This window comes from Cherax quadricarinatus, chromosome 55 (genome assembly GCF_038502225.1).
Source record: "Cherax quadricarinatus isolate ZL_2023a chromosome 55, ASM3850222v1, whole genome shotgun sequence".
In the NCBI taxonomy this organism is placed as follows: domain Eukaryota; kingdom Metazoa; phylum Arthropoda; class Malacostraca; order Decapoda; family Parastacidae; genus Cherax; species Cherax quadricarinatus.
Window position 1 is genome coordinate 13,556,021 of NC_091346.1, and position 27,849 is coordinate 13,583,869.

General features: G+C 42.7%; 1 protein-coding gene across 4 annotated transcripts in view; it reads right to left on the bottom strand.

Moving 5' to 3' along the window:
• LOC128699011 (uncharacterized) overlaps positions 1-27,849 on the bottom strand; it is a 118,505-nt gene that overhangs the window by 5,758 nt on the left and 84,898 nt on the right. For 3 of the 4 annotated variants that reach the window (XM_070096840.1, XM_070096841.1, XM_070096842.1), the window contains exons 9-11: positions 18,237-18,341; positions 17,005-17,161; positions 8,188-8,352 (exon numbers count right to left, since the gene is read on the bottom strand). In XM_070096840.1, coding sequence (XP_069952941.1) covers positions 8,188-8,352; positions 17,005-17,161; positions 18,237-18,341 — 427 coding nt within the window. The remainder of the gene's footprint in view (positions 1-8,187; positions 8,353-17,004; positions 17,162-18,236; positions 18,342-27,849) is intronic. The other variant, XM_053791528.2, reaches the window with a different exon arrangement.

Consider the following 27,849-nt stretch of genomic DNA (forward strand, 5'->3'; position numbering starts at 1 on the left):
GTGCATCAAGATTGATGGACTGACCACATCGACTCAAGGTTGAGGGACTGATTACCTCATTCTCCTCCTGTTCTTCAAGTTTCTCCTGTGTATGGACTGATGAAGCCACTGTGTGACGAAACATTTCCTTAATAAAGATACCATAGAGTTGCACGTGTGTCTAATTTATCAACGTGTCGGTTCTGTGAACCATTCATCTACAATCTTTTATAATATAGGGATTATAATATAGGGATTGGCAGAGAGCATGCATAGTTCCTTTGTATAAAGGCAAAGGGGATAAAAGAGAGTGCAAAAATTATAGGGGGATAAGTCTGTTGAGTATACCTGGCAAAGTGTATGGTAGAGTTATTATTTAAAGAATTAAGAGTAAGACGGAGAGCAGGATAGCAGATGAACAAGGAGGCTTTAGGAAAGGTAGGGGGTGTGTGGACCAGGTGTTTACAGTGAAACATATAAGTGAACAGTATATAGATAAGGCTAAAGAGGTCTTTGTGGCATTTATGGATTTGGAAAAGGCGTATGACAAGGTGGATAGGGGGGCAATGTGGCAGGTGTTGCAGGTGTATGGTGTAGGAGGTAGGTTACTGAAAGCAGTGAAGAGTTTTTACGAGGATAGTGAGGCTCAGGTTAGAGTATGTAGGAAAGAGGGAAATTACTTCCCAGTAAAAGTAGGCCTTAGACAAGGATGTGTGATGTCACCGTGGTTGTTTAATATATTTATAGATGGGGTTGTAAGAGAAGTAAATACGAGGGTCTTGGCAAGAGGCGTAGAGTTAAAAGATAAAGAATCACACAAAGTGGGAGTTGTCACAGTTGCTCTTTGCTGATGACACTGTGCTCTTGGGAGATTCTGAAGAGAAGTTGCAGAGATTGGTGGATGAATTTGGTAGGGTGTGCAAAAGAAGAAAATTGAAAGTGAATACAGGAAAGAGTAAGGTTATGAGGATAACAAAAAGATTAGGTGATGAAAGATTGGATATCAGATTGGAGGGAGAGAGTATGGAGGAGGTGAATGTATTCAGATATTTGGGAGTGGACGTGTCAGCGGATGGGTCTATGAAAGATGAGGTGAATCACAGAATTGATGAGGGGAAAAGGGTGAGTGGTGCACTTAGGAGTCTCTGGAGACAAAGAACTTTGTCCTTGGAGGCAAAGAGGGGAATGTATGAGAGTATAGTTTTACCAACGCTCTTATATGGGTGTGAAGCATGGGTGATGAATGTTGCAGCGAGGAGAAGGCTGGAGGCAGTGGAGATGTCATGTCTGAGAGCAATGTGTGGTGTGAATATAATGCAGAGAATTCGTAGTTTGGAAGTTAGGAGGAGGTGCGGGATTACCAAAACTGTTGTCCAGAGGGCTGAGGAAGGGTTGTTGAGGTGGTTTGGACATGTGGAGAGAATGGAGCGAAACAGAATAACTTCAAGAGTGTATCAGTCTGTAGTGGAAGGAAGGCGGGGTAGGGGTCGGCCTAGGAAAGGTTGGAGGGAGGGGGTAGGGGAGGTTTTGTGTGCGAGGGGCTTGGACTTCCAGCAGGCATGCGTGAGCGTGTTTGATAGGAGTGAATGGAGACAAATGGTTTTTAATACTTGACGTGCTGTTGGAGTGTGAGCAAAGTAACATTTATGAAGGGGTTCAGGGAAACCGGCAGGCCGGACTTGAGTCCTGGAGATGTGAAGTACAGTGCCTGCACTCTGAAGGAGGGGTGTTAATGTTGCAGTTTAACTGTAGTGTAAAGCACCCTTCTGGCAAGACAGTCATGGAGTGAATGATGGTGAAAGTTTTTCTTTTTTGGGCCACCCTGCCTTGGTGGGAATCGGCCAGTGTGATAATAAAAAAATAAATGTATGTATGTATATATGTGTGTGTGTGTGTGTGTGTGTTTGGAGGGTCATATTACACACATAGATGTATACACATATGTTAAAAACAGTATATTTTGGTTGAAAAATTAAATCAACAATTCAGCCCCAATTCTCATCTCTTTTATTCACCCTCCACTAGAAACCAACAAGCTTGTTGTTGACCAGGCTGAAGTGCACACATTATGAACCTTGAATATATACATGCATATATAATCCCAGCTTTGTGTTGGCACAACTTATGCCCACCTGGCTGCATGTCCATTTCATTTTAACTTGAGGCAAGAGTTAAACTGAGAGTCAACCGTAGGATTTCCCGCAATGAAATCTATTTTCTTTTTTTTATTATCATTAGGTAGGGCAATTTTTCTTCTTCTCATTCTTTTTAGTAACTATTACAGGAAAAGGGGTTACTAGCCCATTGTTCCCGGCATTTTAGTTGACTTTTACAAAACGCATGGCTTATGGAGGAAAGATTCTTATTCCACTTCCCCATGGATATAAAAGGAAAAGTAATAAGAACAAGAACTATTAAGATAAAGTCAAAGAAAACTCAGATGAGTGTGTATAAATAAACGTGTACATGTATGTGTAGTGTGACCTAAGTGTAAGTAGAAGTAGCAAGACATACCTGTAATCTTGTATATTTATGAGACAGACAAAAGACACCAGCAATCCTACCATCATGTAAAACAATTACAGGCTTTCGTTTTACACTCACTTGGCAGAACGGTAGTACCTCCCTGGGTAGCTGCTGTCTACCAACCTACTACTATGGAGAGCGTATAAATCTGTAGGAGAAGGAAGGCGGGGAAGGGATCGTCCTCGAAAAGGTTGGAGGGAGGGGGTAAAGGAGGTTTTGTGGGCGAAGGGCTTAGACTAACAGCAAGCGTGTGTGAGCATGTAAGATAGGAGTGAATAGAGATGAATGGTATTTGGGACCTGACGAGCTGTTGGAGTGTGAGCAGGGTAATATTTAGTGAAGGGATTCAGGGAAACCAGTCATTTTTATATAGCCAGACTTGAGTTCTGGAAATGGGAAGGACAATGCCTGCACTTTAAAGGAGGGGTTTGGGATATTGGCAGTTTGGAAGGATATGTTGTGTATCTTTATACATATATGCTTCTAAACTGTTGTATTCTGAGCACCTCTGCAGAAACAGTGATAATGTGTGAGTGAGGTGAAAACATTGAATGATGATGAAAGTATTTTCTTTTTGGGGATTTTCTTTCTTTTTTGGGTTACCCTGCCTCGGTGGGAGACGGCCGACTTGTTGAAAAAAAAAAAAATATTAGGTAGGGCAAAGCTCTAAATCCAGAAGGGTCATACAACACCTGGAGAAATGGGAGGCATCAGGTTTGATCCAAAGGAAGGGAAGATAGGATTATTGTCTTCAATTAAAAGCCCTCACTGGTATGGCGGCATTTCCTTAAGGGGCTTTCTTTATTATGCCAATATAAACCAACAGTGAGTGATATTTAACCTTTTCAGGGTCAAGTACCATCACAAAAGCTAAGACGTTGTGTGGTTTTAAAAATAGGTTGGATAAATACATGAGTGGGTGTGGGTGGGTGAGAGTTGAACCTGACTAGTTTGTGCTACTAGGTCAGATGCTGTGCTCCTCCCTTAAGTGAAGGTGACTAACCTGACTAGGTTAAGGCATTGGCTTAAGCCGGCAGGACAACTGAACCTGCCTCGCATGGGCCAGTAGGCCTGCTGCAGTGTTCCTTCTTTCTTATGTTCTTAAGACCCCTGATCTCAAACTTGCTCTTAGGCTTGATTAAAAAAAAATTAGTTTATCTTACGAAATTATAAGAGAATCTTTTGACAAAGGTAGTGAAACCAAAACTACAAAATTTGATGAAAAACTTATGGAATTACACTCTTGCAAAGTTAGTGGTCTCGGCAATATTTACACATCAGTGATATCGTCTATTTTGCGCCCTCTTTTAGTCAATTCCATTGTTCCAGTTGACCAAACTCATAGCTATTTCACTAATATTATTTCTATTCTATCGACTGAATATAAGATGCCGCCCATTTACCTATTTCAACTATCCAATAAAGTGATCAGAAATTGGTAATACGGCTAATTTCACACAAAATTAAAAAATTTCCAATTTAAAAATAGGGTCCAGAATAAACAATGCAGACATTCCTGGTACTAAAAAATATTTCCTCTGTTCCTCAGTCATGTCTCCAGGCCTATCTTATATTACGCTTGCTTTCCATTCTTAATTTTTATTCACAAAACAAAATAAAAGATTTACTGTTATGCAGACTACTTCAGTAGTCTGTGCTACTAGGTCAGATGCCGTGCTCCTTCCTTAAGTGAATGTGACTGACCTGACTAGGTCAAGGCACTGACTTAAGCCGGTGTGAGAATTGGACCTGCCTTGCATGGACCAGTAGGCCTGCTGCAGTGTTCCTTCTTTCTTATGTTATGTTCCTATTATTGTAATAATTATATAAATAATGTCAGTGCATTCCTAAATGCATATTAGACTGGCAAGCTGGATGCGTATTGTGTATTCTAGAATATTGGCAAAAATCGAACATTTCTGCTACTTTGAGCTCAATTTCAAGCCACTTTCAGTCCTGAAACCAATCAAAATCATCATTTCTGTAATATATCTTCCATTATAACAATTGAGACCAAGAAACCGAGAATACAGCCATAAAAACCGTATGAAAAGACACTGCTAATTTGTTGTTTTAAACCAAGAACATGGTCTTTTTTTTTTTTTCCTCATTATGTACTGCATGCTGCAGAATTTTTTTTTATGTGGTGCACACTTACCCTGCCTCGGTGGGAGACGGCCGACTTGTTGGAAAAAAAAAAAAAAAAAACTTACTATATAGACCAATTCTCTATATGTAGGCCCAAATTTACCTCTCACAGTTTATCTGAGTGAGCTGAGCTCATAGTGTAGTACAACAGGACAGACCCTAGCTTCAAAGCCGTTGTATAATGGGATTGACACCAAAAGGATTAACCCTTCGACTGTCGCGACCCCAAATCCTAAAGTGTCGCAAATATGTGTTGCAAATTTTTCGAAAAAAAAAAAAAAAAAATCTTATGAAATAATAGAGAATCTTTTCCGATGTTAATGACACCAAAAGTACGAAATTTGATGGAAAACTTAAGGAATTATGCTCTCGCGAAGTTAGCGACCTCGGCAATATTTACACACTGGCGTTTTTCACCCATGTTGAGCCCTATTTCCAGTCAATTCCACTGTTTCAATCGACTAACTCTTACCTATTTCTTTAACCCTTTGACTGTTTCAGGCCCCTTTCTGAAACTGTCATCCTATGTCGCTCAATTTTTGAAAAAAAAAATTATTATTTTTCTTATGAAATGATAAGAGAATCTTTTCCCGATGGTAATGACACCAAAAGTTCGAAATTTGGTCGAAAACTCATGGAATTATGCTCCCGCGAAGTTAGCGGTCTCGGCGACATATGCGTATCGGCGATTTCGCTGACTTTGAGCCCTATTTTCAGCCAATTCCATTGTTCCAGTTGACTAAACTCATAGCTATTTCTTTAGAACTCCATTTTATCTATCAGCTGAGTACAAGAAACCTCCCATTTACTAATTTAGACTACCCAATATTGTGGTCAGAAATTGGCAATTTGGCCAATTTCACGCAAACTAAAAAGATGCCAATTTCAAAATAGGGTCCAGAATAAACAAGGTAGACATTCGTGGCACTAAAATAACATATGCTCTGTTCATTAGTCACATCTCTAGGCCCCTCTTATATTATTATTGCTTTTTATTTTGATTTTTTATTCATACAAAAAAATACAAAATTTACTGTTATGCAGACTACTGCATTATTGTAAAAATGGTATAAATAATATCAGTGCACTAGTGAAAGAATATCAGACTCCCCAGTTGACGTGTATTGGATGTGTGGTGTGATTTATTTACTCCTGAACATTGGTAAAAATCGAACATTTCCGCTACTTTGAGCTCAGTTTCAAGGTCGTTTTCATTGTCAAAGTAATGAAAATCATCTCTATTTCTGTAATATGTTTTCCATTTTATCACCTAAGACCATGAAAACGCGAATACAACGATAAATACTATACGAAAATACACCTCAAAGTCGGCGTTTTATTCCAAAAAAACGATCAGTTTTTTTTTCTCATTACGCAATGTGTGCTGCAGGATTTTTTTTATGTGGTGCACACTGACCACACAGACCCATTCTCTCACATGTGGGCCTACCAGCTTTCTCCCGCTTGATTTGAAGCCGCTAGAATTATTGAGTATATATACGTCAGAAACATTGGCTTGTAAGACGTATTTATACGTCGAAAACAGTCAAAGGGTTAAAACTCCATTTGTTCTATCCATTGAGTACAAGAAACCATCCAATTACTGATTTCAACTACCCAATAAAGTGGTCAGAAATTGGCAGGTTGGCCAATTTCACGCAAATTAAAAAGATGCCAATTTCAAAATAGGGTCCAGAAAGAACAACACAGACATTCCTGGCACTAAAATAACATTTTTCTCTGTCCATCAGTCATGCCTCCAGGCCCTGCTTATATTACTCTTGTTTTCTATTTTGAATTTTTATTCACACAAGAAATAGAAGATTTACTGTTATGCAGACTACTGCATTATTGTAATAATTGTATCAATAATGTCAACCCATTCATGACTGCATATTAGAATGGCTAATTGTACACTTACTGGACAATGATGTCATTTGTTTACTCTTGAACATTGGCAAAAATCGAACATTTCTGCTAGTTTGAGCTCAATTTCAAGGTCATTTTCATTGTGAAACCAATCAAAATCATCTCTATTTCTGTAATATGTATATCTTTTATTTTATCAAATGAGACCAAGAAAATGAGAATAAAACGATAAATACTATACGAAAATACACCTCAAAGTCGGTGTGTTAATCCAAAAGCACGGCTGGAGGTTTTTTTTTTCTCATTATGCACTGCGTGCTGCAGCACGCAGTGCATAATGAGAAAACACCGACCACACAGACCCATTCTCTCAAATGTGGGCCTACCAGCTTTCTCCCGCTTGATTTGGAGCCGCTAGAATTTTGGAGCATAAATATGTCAAAAACACTGGCTCGTAAGACTTATATATACGACCAAAACAGTCAAAGGGTTAAAAAGATATAGCTATAAAAAAAATCAAGTGGTGCTGGGTTTGGGCGAGTGCATGAGCATATTTATACAACAAAGCAAATGGGATCACTCTAGAAAACCAAAATTTTATAGTATTTTGGGGAAGATTTATTTAAAAGTGTGGTCAATGATAGTACAGGTATGTATGTATTGTAGACTATATGTTATTTCATACATTTTGCTAACATTATGCTCAAAAACCTGCAGAGGTCTCGTGGATAATGATGAGAAAGCACCTTCCTTGATTTATCATTGATTTTATCAGAAAAGTACATGCATATGTACACACAAACACATGTATTTGGGTTTTGTATGTACATTAAATCTTTGTGGATGATCACCAACTCCCGCACCAGACAACACACCCCTCCATTGTTCAAGAGTTTGAACTTGCACAGGCACAAGACAAGACACAAAAATCTCTTTGACATCTCTCATGTCCATCTCACTCTATGCAAAAATGCAATGCACATAAAGAGCCTTAAGATCTGGAATTTATTGCCTGAACCAGCAAAAGATCCTGTCTGCCAGTCAAGTTAGGACTATAATTAAAAACATCTCCTCTCCCAAACTTAACTATAGCAACACATACTAAATCATTTAACCAGTTTGAAACTATTCAAGAAATATAAAAAAAAATAGGACAGCTAGATCTACATAAAATGTTAATACACACATAAAGCTGTACTGTTGTAGCATTATAAATTGTACTAATTGTAATACAGTTATTTTTTTTTGTACTACTTCTTTACATCAGGTCAACCATCACTAATCCGGCATCACTGGACCTAAAGGGAGACGTATTAGTGATTAGTGATCAGTTAGCATAATTTGAAATTATGCTAGCTGAAATTAGTGCTGAATTAGTGATGGAACCAGATTTGTGACTGCAGGATCAATAATGGCTGACCTGTATAATCTTATTAATTATAATATTTTGGCTAGCTCTCTATTGTAATATAATGAATAATTAAAATTTACCACTCCATAACCTATGTCTAGTTTTAAGTAGTGTGTAGGCAATGATTAGTCTGCCCAAAATGCTCAGGCATGTTAGTGGCTTTCTTTGTACTTAATATTTAAAAAAAAAATGTAAATCACACATTGTAACCTTTGAAAAGAAATAAAAACTTACATTTGTATATGAAAGCCTACCTTGTCTATGGTCAGGTGCATCTGGAAATTGAACGGCTCCATCGCATTTATTTTTAACATTCTGCACAGTTTTATTTGTTGATTCATTGGCTTTTTCTGAAGGAGTCATGATCCACTCTTCATAGCCGGTCATCACCCCATCTTCGTTAACAATATCTACATTATCTGTAATATAAAAATATTTTAATCCCCCTAAATATTTTTTAGTATCTAACAATGCACAAAAAATACTGTTCAAACACAATTGAAAGATGTAAACTATGAAAATTAAAAACTGTGCATGTGTGTGTGTGTGTGTGTATGTGTGTGTGTGTGTGTACTCACCTATTTGAGGTTGCGAGGGTCGAGTCTGAGCTCCTGGCCCCGCCTCTTCACTGATCGCTACTAGGTCACTCTCCCTGAGCCGTGAGCTTTATCATACCTCTGCTTAAAGCTATGTATGGATCCTGCCTCCACTACATCGCTTCCCAAACTATTCCACTTACTGACTACTCTGTGGCTGAAGAAATACTTCCTAACATCCCTGTGATTCATCTGTCTTCAGCTTCCAACTGTGTCCCCTTGTTACTGTGTCCAATCTCTGGAACAGCCTGTCTTTGTCCACCTTGTCAATTCCTCTCAGTATTTTGTATGTCGTTATCATGTCCCCCCTATCTCTCCTGTCCTCCAGTGTCGTCAGGTTGATTTCCCTTAACCTCTCCTCGTAGGACATACCTCTTAGCTCTGGGACTAGTCTTGTTGCAAACCTTTGCACTTTCTCTAGTTTCTTTACGTGCTTGGCTAGGTATGGGTTCCAAACTGGTGCCGCATACTCCAATATGGGCCTAACGTACACGGTGTACAGGGTCCTGAATGATTCCTTATTAAGATGTCGGAATGCTGTTCTGAGGTTTGCTAGGCGCCCATATGCTGCAGCAGTTATTTGGTTGATGTGCGCTTCAGGAGATGTGCCTGGTGTTATACTCACCCCAAGATCTTTTTCCTTGAGTGAGGTTTGTAGTCTCTGGCCCCCTAGACTGTACTCCGTCTGCGGTCTTCTTTGCCCTTCCCCAATCTTCATGACTTTGCACTTGGTGGGATTGAACTCCAGGAGCCAATTGCTGGACCAGGTCTGCAGCCTGTCCAGATCCCTTTGTAGTTCTGCCTGGTCTTCGATCGAGTGAATTCTTCTCATCAACTTCATGTCATCTGCAAACAGGGACACCTCAGAGTCTATTCCTTCCGTCATGTCGTTCACAAATACCAGAAACAGCACTGGTCCTAGGACTGACCCCTGTGGGACCCCGCTGGTCACAGGTGCCCACTCTGACACCTCGCCACGTACCATGACTCGCTGCTGTCTTCCTGACAAGTATTCCCTGATCCATTGCAGTGCCTTCCCATTATCCCTGCTTGGTCCTCCAGTTTTTGCACCAATCTCTTGTGTGGACTGTGTCAAACGCCTTCTTGCAGTCCAAGAAAATGCAATCCACCCATCCCTCTCTCTTTTGTCTTACTGCTGTCACCATGTCATAGAACTCCAGTAGGTTTGTGACACAGGATTTCCCGTCCCTGAAACCATGTTGGCTGCTGTTGATGAGATCGTTCCTTTCTAGGTGTTCCACCACTCTTCTCCTGATAATCTTCTCCATGATTTTGCATACTATACATGTCAGTGACACTGGTCTGTAGTTTAATGCTTCATGTCTGTCTCCTTTTTTAAAGATTAGGACTACATTTGCTGTCTTCCATGCCTCAGGCAATCTCCCTGTTTCGATAGATGTATTGAATATTGTTGTTAGGGGTACACATAGCGCCTCTGCTCCCTCTCTCAATACCCATGGGGAGATGTTATCTGGCCCCATTGCCTTTGAGGTATCTAGCTCACTCAGAAGCCTCTTCACTTCTTCCTCGGTTGTGTGCACTGTGTCCAGCACATGGTGGTGTGCCCCACCTCTCCGTCTTTCTGGAGCCCCTTCTGTCTCCTCTGTGAACACTTCTTTGAATCTCTTGTTGAGTTCCTCACATACTTCACGGTCATTTCTTGTTGTCTCTCCTCCTTCCTTCCTTAGCCTGATTACCTGGTCCTTGACTGTTGTTTTCCTCCTGATGTGGCTGTACAACAGTTTCGGGTCAGATTTGGCTTTTGCTGCTATGTCGTTTTCATATTGTCTTTGGGCCTCCCTTCTTATCTGTGCATATTCGTTTCTGGCTCTACGACTGCTCTCCTTATTCTCCTGGGTCCTTTGCCTTCTATATTTCTTCCATTCCCTAGCACACTTGGTTTTTGCCTCCCTGCACCTTTGGGTAAACCATGGGCTCATCCTGGCTTTTTCATTATTCCTGTTACCCTTGGGTACAAACCTCTCCTCAGCCTCCTTGCATTTTGTTGCTACATATTCCATCATCTCATTAACTGGCTTCCCTGCTAGTTCTCTGTCCCACTGAACCCCATTCAGGAAGTTCCTCATTCCTGTGTAGTCCCCTTTCTTGTAGTTTGGCTTCATTCGTCCTGGCCTTCCTGCTTCTCCCTCCACTTGTAGCTCTACTGTGTATTCGAAGCTTAGAACCAAATGGTCACTGGCCCCAAGGGGTCTTTCATATGTGATGTCCTCGATATCTGCACTACTCAAGGTGAATACTAAGTCCAGCCTTGCTGGTTCGTCCTCTCCTCTCTCTCTTGTAGTGTCCCTTACGTGTTGGCACATGAAGTTTTCCAGTACCACCTCCATCATCTTAGCCCTCCATGTATCTTGGCCCCCATGTGGGTCCAAGTTCTCCCAATCGATCTCCTTGTGGTTAAAGTCACCCATGATCAGGAGCTTTGCCCTGCATGCATGAGCTCTTCTGGCCACTCTAGCCAGTGTGTCAACCATCGCTCTGTTGCTCTCGTCGTACTCTTGCCTTGGCCTCCTGCTGTTCTGTGGTGGGTTATACATCACTGCTATTACCACCTTGGGACCTCCAGAGTGAAGCGTTCCCGCTATGTAATCACTTTCTTCTCCGCTGTCTCCTCTCTCCAGGTCATCAAAATTCCAGCGATTTTTGATCAGCAATGCCACTCCTCCACCCCCCCTGTTCTCTCTGTCTTTCCTCACGATTTGGTATCCCGTTGGAAAGATGGCATCTGTTATCATACCTGTAAGCTTGGTTTCTGTGAGAGCTATGATGTCCGGTGATGCTTCTTTGACTTTTTCATGCCACTCCTCCCACTTATTTGTTATTCCATCAGAGTTTGTGTACCATACCTTCAGTTTCCTTTCCAACACTGTGGTTTGGGGGGCCTGTGAGGGTGGGAGACCTGGTGGCATACTGTGGGATTCTATAGCTCGGTGTTGGGTGGAGGCTGTGGGTATGGATTGTAGTGTGTGTTGGGATGGTGTGATAGGTTGTATGGTTCTGAGAATAGTTGTGTGTGTGCTTGCCCTTGCTGTTCTGTTCTGCTCTGACTGACCTCTGCTGGTTCCATCCTTGTCTCTTTTCCTAGCTCCTTTCGCTTTTTTGTCCTCTCCCTCAGCTGCTGTCATTCTGATTTTGTTCTGTCTCTGTCTAGGAACACCCTCTTGTACTCTTCCGAGTATTTCAATCGTGGTTTCTCTTGGAGGATCCTGTTCCGCACTGTTTCCGTCCTGGGAATCAGCTTGATTGGTCGGTTTCTCCCCTTCGAGTACCCCCCTATTCTCTGAAAATTTACAATCTCGTCCATCTCTTCACCTATTTCCGTGATGATTTTCTCAATCTCCTTTCTTTCTTCCTGCTGCCTTTCAGTGTGTGTCCTTTCCTCTCTCTCCTGAAGCCCATGGATAAACACTGATTTTGCCCTTTCCTCCTCCCATTGCCTCACCCTCTGTGACTCTGGATCCTGCCTGTATGTGGTCAGTTTCTCCCTTGTTTTTTCCAGTGGCTCTTGATAGCATGGTTGTGCCTCAGCATTCGACCTATCGCCCTCTCCATCTGCAACGAGCTGTTCTTTCCTTTCACTCCTTGGTCCTCCTTGGCAGGTTGATATGACCTTAGCATAATTCACAATTCCTTCCTTCCTGTTCGGCCTCGCAGCTTCATATGCTGTGTCTTCTCTGGTCACTGCCCCTGTAACTCGCTTCAGCCTATTTATCTCAACTTCTAGGACCCTTATCTTGGCTACTGCAGTTTTGACTTGTGCCTCCCAATTCTTTGTCTCCTTCTCCAACCTCTTTTCCAATTTCACAGAGAGCTCTTTCTCCATATTTTCAGAAAGCTCTCCTATTTTCTCTCCCACTCTTGTTCCATCCTTTTCCACTGCTCCTCCATCCACTCCTCCCTACCAGAACCATTCTCATCTGATCCTTGGTTCCTGCGAGTCCCCACCATTTTTTTTTGTGAGAGAAGAGAGAAGGGAAAGGTAGAAGGAGAGAGAGAGGGGAAGAGTGAAAAGGGAAAAGGGGAGAGAGAGTGTGAGAGGGGGAAAGAGAGAGGAGGGAAGGGAAGGAGAGGGGGAGAGTGAGAAGGGAAAAATGGAGAAGAGATGGAGAGAGAGAGAGAGAGAGAGAGAGAGAGAGAGAGAGAGAGAGAGAGAGAGAGAGAGAGAGAGAGAGAAGGAGAGAGAGAGAGAGAGAGAGAGAGAGAGAGAGAGAGAGAGAGAGAGAGAGAGAGAGAGAGAGAGAGAGAGAGGGGGGGGGGGATAGTGAGAAGGAAAAAGGGGAAGAGAGAGTGAGAGAGAGAGGGGGAGAGAGAGTGAAGGGAAGGGTAGGAGAGGGGGAGAGTTAGAAGGGAAAATGGGGAAGAGAGAGAGCAAGAGAGGGAGAGAGGGGGAGCAAGTGAGAGAGGGGGAGAGAGGGAGAGAGAGAGAGAGAGAGAGAGAGAGAGAGAGAGAGAGAGAGAGAGAGAGAGAGAGAGAGAGAGAGAGAGAGAGAGAGAGGAGGGGAGAGAGGGAGGGAGAGAGGGAGGGAGGGAGAGAGGGAGGGAGGGAGAGAGGGAGGGAGGGAGGAGAGAGAGAGAGAGAGGGCAAAGAGAGGGGGAGAGAGAGAGAGAGAGGGCAAAGAGAGGGGGAGAGAGAGGGGGGAAAAGGGGGAAAGAGGGGGGGTGGAAGAGCGAGAGGGGAGAGGCTATTGGGAGAGGGAGGGGAGGAGGGGAGAGATGGGGAAAGGGAGAGGGGAGAGATAATGGGAGGGGAGAGATGTTAGAGGAGGGGAGGTGTTAGAGGTAAGAGATGTTAGAGGGGAGAGAGGGAAGAGAGAGAGAGGGATAGGTAGAGAGGGATAGGTAGAGAGAGAGATATAGGTAAAGAGTGAGAAAGGTAGAGATAGGTCTCTAGCTAGGATAGGAAGAGAGGGAGAGAGAAGGAGCGAGGTTCAGATGGTCAGTTCACAGGATGGTGTGAAATCCTGTGTGTGTGTTTGCATGTGTGTGTGTGTGTGTGTGTGTGTGTGTGTGTGTGTGTGTGTGTGTGTGTGTGTGTGTGTATGTATGTGTGTGTGTGTGTGTGTGTGTACTCACCTATTTGTGGTTGCAAGGGTTGAGTCATAGTTCTTGGCCCCACCTCTTCACTGGTCACTACTGGGTCACTCACTGAACCATGAGCTTTATCATAACTCTGCTTAAAGCTGTGTATGGATCCTGCCTCCACTACATCGCTTCCCAAACTATTCCACTTCCTGACTACTCAAGTCATTGCTTAGTTAATCTTAAGTTAATTTTAGGTCTGCCCACAATGCTCTGCATACAAGGGGCTTTTGGCATGTACACTCAACCACTGTATTTCTTTTGTACAATTATGTATCATGTCCAAATAATAAATAAAAAAAATAAATAAATAAATAAAATAAGGTTTGTGACACAGGATTTGCCTTCCATGAATCCACGCTGGTTGGCGTTTATACTCTTGTTGTGTTCCTGGTGCTCCACCAGGTAGGTAGGTAGGTAGGCAGGTAGGTAGGTAGGTGGGTGGGTGGGTTGGGTGGGTTGGGTGGGTTGGGTGGGTGGGTTGGGTGGGTGGGTTGGGTTGGGTGGGCGGGTTGGGTTGGGTGGGGTGGGTGGGTGGGTTGGGTTGGGTGGGTGGGTTGGGGTGGGTGGGTGGGTTGGGGTGGGTGGGTGGGTTGGGGTGGGTGGGTGGGTTGGGGTGGGTGGGTGGGTTGGGGTGGGTGGGTGGGTTGGGGTGGGTGGGTTGGGTGGGTTGGGTGGGGTGGGTGGGTTGGGTGGGTGGGTTGGGTGGGGTGGGTTGGGTGGGTTGTGTTGGGTGGGTGGGTTGGGTTGGGTTGAGTGGGTTGGGTTGGGGTGGGGTTGGTTGGGTTGGGTTGGTTGGGTTGGTTGGGTTGGTTGGGTTGGTTGGGTTGGGTTGGTTGGGTTGGGTTGGTTGGGTTGGGTTGGGTTGGTTGGGTTGGGTTGGTTGGGTTGGTTGGGTTGGGTTGGTTGGGTTGGGTTGGGTTGGTTGGGTTGGGTTGGGTTGGTTGGGTTGGTTGGGTGGGGGTTGGGTGGGGGTTGGGTGGGGGTTGGGTGGGTTGGGTGGGGGTTGGGTGGGGGTTGGGTGGGTTGGGTGGGGGTTGGGTGGGTTGGGTGGGTTGGGTGGGGGGTGGGGTTGGGTGGGTGGGTTGGGGGGGGTTGTGTGTGTGTGTGTGTGTGTGTGTGTACTCACCTAGTTGTGGTTGCAGAGGTAGAGTCCAAGCTCCTGGCCTCGCCTCTTCACTGGTCGCTACTAGGTCACTCTCCCTGAACCATGAGCTTTATCATATCTCTGCTTAAAGCTATGTATGGATCCTGCCTCCACTACATCGCTTCCCAAACTATTCCACTTCCTGACTACTCTGTGGCTGAAGAAATACTTCCTAACATCCCTGTGATTCATCTGTGTCTTCAACTTCCAACTGTGTCCCCTTGTTGCTGTGTCCCATCTCTGGAACATCCTGTCTTTGTCCACCTTGTCAATTCTTCTCAGTATTTTGTATGTCATTATCATGTCCCCCCTATCTCTCCTGTCCTCCAGTGTCGTCAGGTTGATTTTGGGTGTGTGTGTGTGTGTGTGTGTGTGTGTGTGTGTGTGTGTGTGTGTGTGTGTGTGTGTGTGTGTGTGTGTGTGTGTGTGTGTGTACTCACCTAGTTGAGGTTGCAGGGGTCGAGTCCAAGCTCCTGGTCCTGCCTCTTCACTGGTTGCTACTAGGTCACTTTCCCTGAACCATGAGCTTTATCATACCTCTGCTTAAAGCTATGTATGGATCCTGCCTCCATTACATCGCTTCCCAAACTATTCCACTTCCTGACTCCTGGTGTGTGTGTGTGTGTACATACATACGTACTCACCTATAAGTGGCACTGCCTCTTCACTGGTCAATACTAATTCACTCTCTCCCTGCTCCATGAGCTTTATCAAACCTTATCTTAAAACTATGTATGGTTCCTGCCTCCACTATGTCACTTTCTTGGCTACTCCACTTCCTGACAATTCTGTTAATGAAAAAATACTTCCTAACATCCCTCTGACTCAGAGGAGTCTTTAACTTCCAATTGTGACCCCTTGTTTCTGTGTCCCATGTCTGGAACATCCTCTCTTTGTCCACTTTGCCAATTCCTCCAAGCATTTTATAAGTCATTATCATGTCTCCCCTAACACTGTGTGTGTAGTATGTGTGTTCACTTATATGATTCAATATAAACACTTGATCTACACATCCTGTACTGTTAATAAAGCCTAGTTAATCTGCAATGCTGCTCTTTGTATTACTCTTAATTCTTTCAATAATAGCTCTACCATACATTTTATCCCCTTTTCCTTTATACAAAGGAACTATACATACTCTCTGCCAATCCTTAGATACCTTTCCCTTTATACATTTTCTGACCAAATGCACCAACCACTCCAAAACTACATCTCTACCTGCTTTTAATATTTGTCTTGATTCCATCAATCAGCTACTTTACCCCCCTATCATTCTACTCAATGCTTCACACACCTCTCCCACACTCTTATTCAGCTCTTCCGCACTCCTAAAAGATACTATACCTCCCTGCCTAATGCAGGATATCACTGACTTCCTCTCTTCTTAAACATTTAACACCTCCTAAAAATATTCACTCCATAATCCCAATACCTTCGCCTTTCCATATTTCTTTCTTTTTCTTTCAACAAATTGGCCATTTCCCACTGAGGCAGGGTGGCTCAAAAAGAAAAACAAAAGTTTCTCTTTTTAATTTTAGTAATGCATACAGGAGAAGGGGTTACTAGCCTCTTGCTCATGACATGCATGGCTTACAGAGGAAGAATTCTGTTCCACTTCCCCATGGAGATAAGAGGAAATAAACAAGAACAAGAACTATTAAGAAAATAGAAGAAAACCCAGAGGGGTGTGTATATATATGCTTGTACATGCATGTGTAGTGTGGCCAAAATGTAAGTAGAAGTAGCAAGACGTACCTGAAATCTTGCATGCTTATGAAACAGAAAAACGACACCAGCAATCCTACCATCATGTAAAACAATTACAGGCTTTCATTTTACACTCACTTGGCAGGACAGTAGTACCTCCCTGGGCAGTTGCTGTCTACCAGCCTACTACCTAGACCCTTTCCATCATATAAGAACATAAGAATATAAGAAAGAAGGAATATTGTAACAGGCCTACTGGCCCATGCAAGGAAGGTCCATAATAATAACAACTCATCTCTTGTTTTTACTGGCACTGAGACCCCTTCCTTAAAGAGATGTGTATGTACACACACACACAAAAAAAAAAAAATCTTTAAAATATTACAATCTGCTTATACAGTAGGTTGATCATCTGTGGGATTCCCATCTTTATTAGCAAGACTCTTTTCACAAATTTTTGCTTTCTTTGGTATTTCTCCATTACATTCCAAAAAAATACTCACCAGTTTCCATGTCATTGTGGATGTCATAAAATGATGTGAGCCAGTAACCATCTTCTGGAAATAGACTTGCAGGCATTGGCTGAATGTTGGGGTTGGGTGCCTTGCCCATGTATTTCCTTCTGCTGCAGTATCTCCTTTGAACTGGCCGACAAGGTGTCTGTGAGGCAAATGTTGTTATTTGCAGTCCAGTTTTGGCATTACCAAAGATTTACATTATCCCTTCCTTACAGACAAAAGTTATACATAATTATGCATATTTCTCTTATTCTTTTTATATACCTTTGACAAGTTTCTAGAGTTTTCCTACTTCTGCAACCCAGACCTTGGCCAGGTTTGTCTGGTGCTTGCCTGATCAACTAGTCTCTTGCTGTGAGTTACTCATTGTCTACACATCCATCACAGCCTAACTTTGCTAAAATTTACTTAAGAGTAAACTCTTATAATTTTCCTGATCTAAGAATCTACATAACTATAATTGTTTTCCTTGGATAGGGAAAATGGAGACTCTTATTAGATTTAATAATAATATGAATTATGTACAAGCTACCATTTTAAGCAAAATAATAAGAATGTCTTATCTTCCCTTTATTGGCCTTGTATCATGCTGAAGTATTATTATTATTATAAATCAAATTATCTACCAAATTACATCCCTACCCATCCTACTTATCTACTGTATATACAAGAAGCTAATAATGTAATACTTAGTGACTGCTAGTCACATGACACCATTACATATAACACAATGACCACACCACAATTATTGTCTTAGTTTGTTATTTTATGAAACAAATTTATCTTTAGTATATAAAAGTTTGGTTAAAGTGTGGTGGACTTTTACTTAAAGTTAGCCAATTAATCATGGCATCCATTTAGCTGTTATACAGCTAAAATAGAGGTCATGATTAACTGGCATTAAGTGAGCACTCCCTGTACATCACATTGAAAGTATTCATTGTGAATACTGGAAAGGACCAGTGAGAATGAACTGCTCATACTACATATATCTAATCTCTGGCAAAAGTATTCACCATCACAGGAAAACATATTTATTTTAACTTATAATGTGGAAAGAACAAAAATTTTCAGGAAAGAAACTACAAGTAGGTAATTGTAACAAATACAACTGACTGTATTCAATGCAAGCGAGAAGTTATATATAATGATGGCATTCAAAACACATCAGCAAACAAAAGGTTGCACTTGTGCTCAATACTACTAGACTGCCTCACCTTGTTTACGTCTTCCGATACATCAATAGATTTTGGGTGTGAACCCTTGCTAGTGTGCTGTGCAGAGCATCTCTCTCTCTTAAGGAATGCACCTTGAAAAATTTTCTGTGAAAACCAGAGAATTTTAGAACAGTGGTTATGCTGTTATTTTATTCACTAATCACTGCTGCATTCTTTTTTTTTTTTCAACAAGTCGGCCGTCTGCCACCGAGGCAGGGTGCATTCATATCAAACAAAAATCAAATAATTTAGTGTGATCTATATCTTTTAAAATTCCTTCTGTTCCTGAAGAATATGGGAAAACATTCCAGAACATTTTCCCATTACTATTAACCCTTTCACTGTTGTGACCCCTGAAATTATGTCTTGTCAGTGTTGCAATTTAAGAAAAAATGATCTTCGATAATAGTTGAGAATTTTTTTTCTAAAGGTAATGACACCAAAAATTGTCAATTTTATGAAAACTTACAAACTATGCAGGTGCAAAGTTTGTTAGGGAGCATTTAATGCAACTGCATAACTTGAGACCTATTTTAGGCCACTTCTTTGCCCAAACTGACCCAATTCCTGGCTGTTTTAATAGTATGCCTTCCTTTCTATTGGCTGAAGAAGAGAAACTCCTCATTTAACTATTAAAACTACCTTATAAAGTGACCAGAAGTTAGTAATTTGGCCAATTTTACACAAAATTCAACAAATCTCAGCTTAAAAATCAGAGTCCAAAATAAACCCTGTAGGCATTCCAACTACAAAATCAACCTTACCTATAAAGCACTTGTCCTCCATTTTGAATCCATCAACACAAAAAATCCTAGTGTTACTCTACTTCTCGGATAATAAAATATAACAGAATAATTGGTCATGGTTTAAACAACCTCAGTAACTGAAACAGACTTAGTAAAAACCCATAACACATACTGGGGAAAAGGTGGGGGCTAGGCAGGATTCCTACCTTTCCTCAAGAAAACTGTAAAAAATCTAATATTTCTGCCACTTTGAAGTCTGTTTCAAGCCACTTCCAATCTAAAACAAGTCAAAATCATCTCTACTCATTAGCAGTCCTTCTGGTCTATTAATTTACACCAAGAGGCACCCAATAAAGCTATGAAAAACCACCATAAAAAATGCCTCAATGTCACTGTTTTAGCCCAAATAGAAAACTAGAGATCAGCTGTTACCATCACACACTGTGAGGCTCAGGATTTTTTTTTATACTGTGCACACCCACCTTACAAACCCAGTCTCTTATGTCTAGGCTAAAATTTACCCCTCGCAACATATTTTAAGGCATACAATATACAGTAGTCCCCCCAATTCGTGGGGGTTACATTCCAAGACCACCCGCAAATTTGGAAAAACCATGAATTCTGGACACGGTTAAAAAAATGCATATAAATGCCCTTTTTATAGTTTAAACCCTAAATATGCCCCAAAACACTTTAATTTAATTTCAAACTCAGCTTCATACATCACCCTTAAAAAAAAAAAAAAATAAGAATGTAAAGATAAACCCATATACAGTACTGTATTGGTGTCTCTTGCACTGCTGTCTCCCGTAGTGCTAGAATGTAAAATACTGATGCTACCCCCATGTGTACTGTAATTTATGCAAGCCTGTTTTCTTTGTTTTTTTTTTTCAAACAAATCGGCCGTATCCCACCAAGGCAGGGTGGCCCAAAAAGAAAAATGAAAGTTTCTCTTTTTAAATTTAGTAATTTATATGGGAGAAGGGTTACTAGTCCCTTGCTCCCGGCATTTTAGTAGCCTCTTACAACACGCAAGGCTTACGGAGGAAGAATTCTGTTCCACTTCCCCATGGAGATAAAAGGAAATAAACAAGAACAAGAACTAGAAAGAAAATAGCAGAAAACCCAGAGGGGTGTGTGTGTATATATATGCTTGTACATGTATGTGTAGTGTGACCTAAGTGTAAGTAGAAGTAGCAAGACGTACCTGAAATCTTGCGTGTTTATGAGACAGAAAAAAAGACACCAGCAATCCTACCATCATGTAAAACAATTACAGGCTTCTGTTTTAAACTCACTTGGCAGGACGGTAGTACCTCCCTGGTTGGTTGCTGTCTACCAACCTATTACCTAAAAGGTTACACTTATCCACATTAAATTTGCACACTAGAAACATTAAATTTGTAAATTAGAAACATTTTTAACCCTTAAACGGTCCAAACAAATCGACGTTCAAATTCGTAGTGCTCCAAAAGCAGATCTACTTTTTTTTACATATTTTCAAATACAGTGGTCCCTCGTTTTTCGTAATTAATCCGTTCCTGGAGGAGCTACTATAAACGAAATTTACGATTTGCAAATCAATTTTCCCCATAAGAAATAATGTAAATACAATTAATCCGTTTCTGACACTCAGAAGTATTAAAACAAAAAATTTTTTTACATGAAATATACATGTAGTACATAAACAATACAATGGGAAATGATGAATGAAACATTAAAAGCATAACACTTACCTTTATTGGAGATTCTTCTTAGTGTATGGGAGACTGGAGGAGGCTAGGGATTGGATTGTTTACAGTTTGGAAGGGGAATCCCCTTCCAGCAACACCTCAGGTACCAATTGCTTCTCTAGGGTTGCTTCTCTTCTCTGTTTCTTAATGCCACTAGGACCACCTTGAGAGTCACTCTAGTCCTGTCTTGCAAAGTAACTGTGGAGAGAGCTCTGTTTCTGGCATCTCTAACACTTCCCTAAAATAGTACAAGACTTTGTCACTGTACATATTTCTCACCTTCTTTACCACAGGCTTGGCACTAGGAGCTTTCTTTGGAGCCATGGTAGCTTATTTAGTACTTGCAAGCACTAAAATGAGTGGAATATTATGAAATATTTTGTAGGAGCACTTGAGGGGACCTTCACTCACTGGTAAACAATGCCAGACTGCCTGGGTAGGGAGGCCTCCCCTGCTCACACCGTGCGTAAGCATCCTGGACGAACTACTATTCGCGAGTCAACCTATGAAAAGCGAGTCCATGTTTATATGAAAATACCCCTATGATTGGCGAAATTTACGATTGCTGAGAACTACGAAAAGCGAGGGACCACTGTACAGTGGACCCCCGCATAGCGAACTTAATCCGTGCAAGAGGGCTGGTCGTTATGCGAAATGTTCGCTATGCGAATTAATTTTCCCCATAAGAAATAATGGAAATAAAATTAATCCGTGCAAGACACCCAAAAGTATGAAAAAAAATTTTTACACAAAAAAATGTTAATTTTAGTACACACAAACTGAAAAGGCATGCACAATTACATGACACTTACTTTTATTGAAGATCTGGTGATGATTGATGGGATGGGAGGAGGGGAGAGAGAGTGTTAGTGTTTAGAAGGGGAAGTCCTTCCTTATTAGGACTTGAGGCAGGCAAGTCCTTTTCTGGGGTTACTTCCCTTCTTCTTTTAATGCCACTAGGACCAGCTTCAGAGTCACTGGACTTCTTTCGCACAACATATCTGTCCATAGTGGCCTGTACCTCTCGTTCCTTTATGATTTGTCTAAAGTGGTTCACAACAGTGTCATTGTAACAGTCACCACACGACTTGCAATAGCTGTGTGAGGGTGATTTTCATCAAAAAGGTTTGCACTTCAAGCCATTTTGCACACATTTCCTTAATCTTTGAAGTAGGCAATTCCTTCAATTTCTCTCTCCCCTCCTTTGAACCAGTTTCCCCAGGTCTGGCCTCTTGCTCTTGAAGTTGATCTATCAGCTCATCAGTGGTTAGTTCTTCATTGTCCTCCTCCACCAACTCTTCCACATCCTCCCCACTAACCTCCAACCCCAAGGACTTACCCCAATTCCACAATTGATTCCTTAACTGGTATACTACTCCTCTCAGGGTTAGCCTCAAACCCTTCAAAATCCCTTTTGTCTACACATTCTGGCCACAGTTTCTTCCAAGCAGAGTTCAAGGTTCTCTTAGTCACTCCCTCCCAAGCCTTACCTATAAGGTTTACACAACTGAGGATATTAAAGTGATCCTTCCAAAACTCTTTTAGAGTCAATCCAGTGTCTGTGGTCACTTCAAAGCACTTTTGAAACAGAGCTTTTGTGTACAGTTTCTTGAAGTTGGAAATGACCTGCTGGTCCATGGGCTGCAGGAGGAGGATGGTATTAGGAGGCAAAAACTTCACCTTAATGAAGCTCATGTCCCCATAAAGTCGCTCTGCCACGTCTGTAGGATGACCAGGGGCATTGTCTAACACCAGGAGGCACTTAAGGTCTAATTTCTTTTCAGTTAGGTAATCTTTCACATTGGGGCAAATGCATGGTGTAACCAGTTATAGAAAAATTCCCTAGTGACCCATGCCTTACTGTTTGCCCTCCACAGCACACACAAATTATCCTTGAGGACATTCTTTTGCCTGAACGCTCTGGGAGTTTCAGAGTGATACACTAATAAAGGCTTAACTTTGCAATCACCACTAGCATTGGCACACATCAACAAAGTAAGCCTGTCTTTCATAGGCTTATGTCCTGGGAGTGCCTTTTCCTCCTGAGTAATGTAGGTCCTGCTTGGCATTTTCTTCCAGAACAGGCCTGTTTCATCACAATTAAACACTTGTTCAGGTTCCAGTCCTTCAGTTTCTATGTACTCCTTGAATTCATGCACATATTTTTCAGCCGCTTTGTGGTCCGAACTGGCAGCCTCACCATGCCGTATCACACTATGTATGCCCACTACGCTTCTTAAATCTCTCAAACCAACCTTTGCTGGCCTTAAATTCACCTCACATCATCACTAGTTGCAGGCATTTTTTCAATTAAATGCGTCATGCAACTTCCTAGCCTTTTCACATATGATCGCTTGAGAGACGCATCTCCTGCTAGCTGTTTTTCATTTATCCACACCAATAAGAGTCTCTCAACATCTTCCATCACTTACGATCTTTGTTTCGAAAACACAGTTAAACCTTTGGCAACAACAGCTTCCTTGATTGCCGTTTTCTTGCCCACAATAGAAGAGATGGTTGATTTTGGTTTCTTGTACAACCTGACCAGGTCGGTGATACGTACTCCACTTTCATACTTATCAATGATGTCTTTCTTCATTTCAATGGGTATTCTTACCCTTTGAGGTGTAGGTTGGCACTGAAGCTTTCTTGGGGCCCATGGTCATTATTTTCCACAAACAGCACCGTAAAACACTGTAATAATACGAAATATTCCGAGTGTATGCTTTGAATGTTACCGCGAGGCTGGCTGGTAAACAATGGGACGGGCGGCACATGTGAGGCTGGCTGAGGGCGCACATTGGACGCGTCTCGGACGAAGGCCGCTGAGCGGGTTTTTGTCCACTATGCGGGGCAAAATTTTAGCGAACAAAGCGTCCGCTATGCGGATTGTTCGCTATGCAAGGCGTTCGCTATGCGGGGGTCCACTGTATAGCCAAAAAAAAATGTAGATAAAAGTTTTTTACACGTTTTCAAATGTAAAACAAAAAAAGATCTACATTTTTTTTACATACTTTCAGATGTTAAAAAAACGTATATATACGTTTGGACCGTTTAAGGGTTAAGGCAAGCACCTGAGGAACCTTTAGCCCATTAGGACAGTTGACTGTTGTCACTGTACACGTGTGTGTGTGTGCTCACCTAGTTGTGGTTGTGGGGGTTGAGTCACAGCTCCTGACCCTGCCTCTTCAACTGACCGCTACCCATGAGCTTTAGCATACCTCTTCGTAAAACTATGTGTGGAACCTGCCTCCACTACATCACTACCCAGGCTATTCCACTTCCTGACAACTCTGTGACTGAAGAAATACTCCCTAATATCCCTGTGGTTCATCTGAGTCTTCAACTTCCAACTGTGATCCCTTGTTGCTGTGTCCCACCTCTGGAACATCCTGTCTCTGTCCATCTTGTCTATACCTCTTAGTATTTTATATGTTGTTATCATATCCTCCCTAACTCTCCTGTCTTCCAGTGTCATGAGGTTAATTTCCCTTAACCTCTCCTCGTAGGACATACCCCTTAGCTCCGGGACTAGTCTTGTTGCAAACCTTTACACTTTCTCTATTTTTCTTACATGCTTGGTTAGGCGAGAGTTCCAAACTGGTGCTGCATATTCCAATATGGGCCTAATATACAGTATACAGGGTCCTGAATGACTGTTCTTAGGTTTGCCAGGCACCTATATGCTGCAGCAGTTATTTGGTCGATGTGCACCTCAGGAGATGCTCCCGATGTTATACTCATACCAGGATCCTTTTTCTTGAATGAGGTTTGTAGGCTCTGGCCCCCTAGACTGTACTCCATCTGTGGTCTTCTGTGCCCTTCCCCAGGGCACAGGAGAGAGAGAGAGAGAGAGAGAGAGAGAGAGAGAGAGAGAGAGAGAGAGAGAGAGAGAGAGAGAGAGAGAGAGAGAGAGAGAGAGAGAGAGAGAGAGAGAGTGAGAGAGAGAGAGAGAGAGTGAGAGAGAGAGAGTGAGAGAGAGAGAGAGAGAGGAGTGAGAGTGGGAGGGGAGAGAGAGAGAGAGAGAGAGGAGAGAGAGTGAGAGAGAGAGAGTGAGAGGGAGTGAGAGGTGAGAGGTGAGAGAGAGAGAGTGAGAGAGAAAGAGAGAGAGAGGTGAGAGAGAGAGAGAGTGAGGAGAGGAGAGAGAGAGAGAGAGTGAGAGAGTGAGAGAGAGTGAGAGAGAGGGAGAGAGAGGAGAGAGAGAGAGGAGAGAGAGAGAGATAGAGAGTGAGAGAGAGTAGAGGAGTGAGAGGAGAGAGAGGTGAGTGAGAGAGGAGGTGAGAGAGAGAGGAGAGAGAGTGAGAGAGAGTGAGAGAGAGGAGTGAGAGAGGAGTGGGAGAGAGAGAGAGAGGAGGTGAGAGAGAGGAGAGAGAGAGAGGGGAGAGAGAGAGAGAGAGAGTGAGAGGAGAGAGTGGGAGAGAGAGAGAGAGAGAGAGAGAGAGAGATGAGAGAGGAGATGAGAGTGAGAGTGAGAGAGAGAGTGAGAGGAGAGAGTGAGAGAGATGGGAGGAGAGAGAGAGAGAGAGAGAGAGAGAGCGGGATGAGGAGTGAGAGAGAGAGAGAGAGAGAGAGAGAGAGAGAGAGAGAGAGAGTGAGAGAGAGAGTGAGAGAGTGAGAGAGAGAGTGAGAGAGTGAGAGAGAGTGAGAGAGAGAGTGAGAGAGTGAGAGAGTGAGAGAGAGTGAGAGTGAGAGAGAGTGAGAGTGAGAGAGAGAGAGAGTGAGAGAGAGTGAGAGAGAGTGAGAGAGAGTGAGAGAGAGTGAGAGAGAGTGAGAGTGAGTGAGAGTGAGTGAGAGTGAGTGAGAGTGAGTGAGAGAGAGTGAGAGAGAGTGAGAGAGGGAGTGAGTACTCACCTATTTGTACTCACCTATTTGTGGTTGCAGGGGTCGAGTCATAGCTCCTGGCCCCGCCTCTTCACTGATTGCTACTAGGTCCTCTCTCTCCCTGCTCCATGAGCTTTATCATACCTCGCCTTAAAACTATGTATGGTTCCCGCTTCCACTACTTCACTTTCTAGACTATTCCACGACTTGACTACTCTATGACTGAAGAAATACTTCCTAACATCCCTTTGATTCATCTGAGTCTTCAACTTCCAATTGTGACCTCTTGTGTATGTGTCCCATCTCTGGAACATCCTGTCTTTGTCCACCGTGTCTATTCTGCGCAGTATTTTATATGTCGTTATCATGTCTCCCCTGACCCTCCTGGCCTCCAGTGTCGTCAGGCCGATTTCCCTCAACCTTTCATCGTACGACAATCCCCGTAGCTCTGGGACTAGTCTTGTTGCAAACCTTTGCACTTTCTCTAATTTCTTGACGTGCTTGACTAGGTGTGGATTCCAAACTGGTGCTGCATACTCCAGTATGGGCCTGACGTAAATGGTATACAGTGTCTTGAACGACTCCTTATTGAGGTGGAAATAAATGGTATAAAATACCGACACAATGGCAATATAAACACAAATGCAGTATAATGCGATCCTTTATTGACTACGTTTCGCCCACACAGTAGGCTTTTTCAAGTCACAACCAGAACTACCTGGGGTGGAAGGAACGCGAGTATTTATAGTCCAGCTGAGGTCAGGTGAAGAATGCTGCATCTGATGATGTACCGAGTGGGGTTATAGAGTCTAAAAACTTGGGTAGCTTGGAAAGGAGATTGGATAAGTTGTGAGCAGACCTTCTACAGTGTTCTTATGTGGGATAGCGATGAAGAAGTTTCTTGGCAAGTGGTTCAGCTATGTTATAGAAGCCACTATTCTGGTTGAAGTTGTCGGATATAGAAATGAGTGATGATTCCAGGATTCTTCGGTATTGAGTGTTGTCTTCTGTGGCGATAAGTCTTGAGTTTCTGTAGTTTATCAAGTGGTTGTGTGAATTACGGTGTTGTACGCAGGCATTCCTTGTGTCGTCAGACCTGCTTGCGTATTGGTGTTCTGAAATACGTGTTTGGAGGTCCCTTGATGTTTTGCCCACGTATAACTTGTTGCAGTCATTACAAGGGATTATGTATACCCCTGCAGAGGATGGAGGCTTGTCCTGCCTACTACTGGTGATGTCCTTGATGGTCGTGGTTGTGGAGGTAGATACTTGGAATGATGTTTTGGCAAAGATGTTGGAAACATGTTTGGCAATGGAGTTGGTGGGAAGGACTATGTATCTCTTCTCGGCAGTGTCTTCTCTGGGTGTGTTGAAGATGTTTAATGCTCGCCGTCTGCAGTCTCTGATGAAGTGACGAGGATAGTGGAGTTTAGAAAATATTTGTTCAATTATAGTGCATTCTTCCTCAAGGAACTCGTTGCTGCAGATTCTGAGTGCACGCAGGAAGAAGCCTATAATTACACCACGTTTGGTTTTGGTGTCGTGGTGAGAGTAGAAGTGGAGAAGATCGTTTTGGTTGGTGGGTTTTCGATAGACTTTAAAACGAAGTTCGTGGTCAGCTTTGCAGAGCAGGACATCAAGGAAAGGAAGAGTGTTGTCGACTTCTTCTTCAAGTGTGAACTGGATTGAAGGCTCGACCTGGTTGAGCTTGTCTTGGAGAGCTTGAACGTTGAAGCGTTTAGGAGTTATGAGGAGAATGTCGTCAACATAACGGAGCCAAGTGACAGACGAAGGAATAATGGCGGAGAAACGTTCGGCTTCTAGATGTTCCATGTATAGGTTTGCCAGGACTGCACTGAGTGGCGAACCCAAAAACTACAGACACAATGACTCCGACTTCCAAAAAGGCTATCTTCAAGGCATCATCTCAGCAGCCATCTCAACACGCAACTCCCCAGTCATACCTCGACGTTACATCAATGCACTCAAAGGTTTAGCAGAAGACACGACCATCAGGGTCACCACCGCTGATAAAGGAGGTGGTGTTGTTATCATGAACACTGACGATTACAGGAACAAAATGCTCAATCTACTTAATGACCCAGATACCTACAAACCTCTCACAACTAACCAAGTGGACAACCTTACTAAAACTTTTCTTCAAAGGACTCGCCGCATTCTGAGGGGCTCAGAACAAGGGAAGAAACTTCTGCACACCATCCCCAGCAACCCCAGACCTGCCAGAATGTACGGCCTGCCGAAGACTCACAAGCCTGGTATCCCACTGAGGCCCATATCCTCGGGAATAGGCAG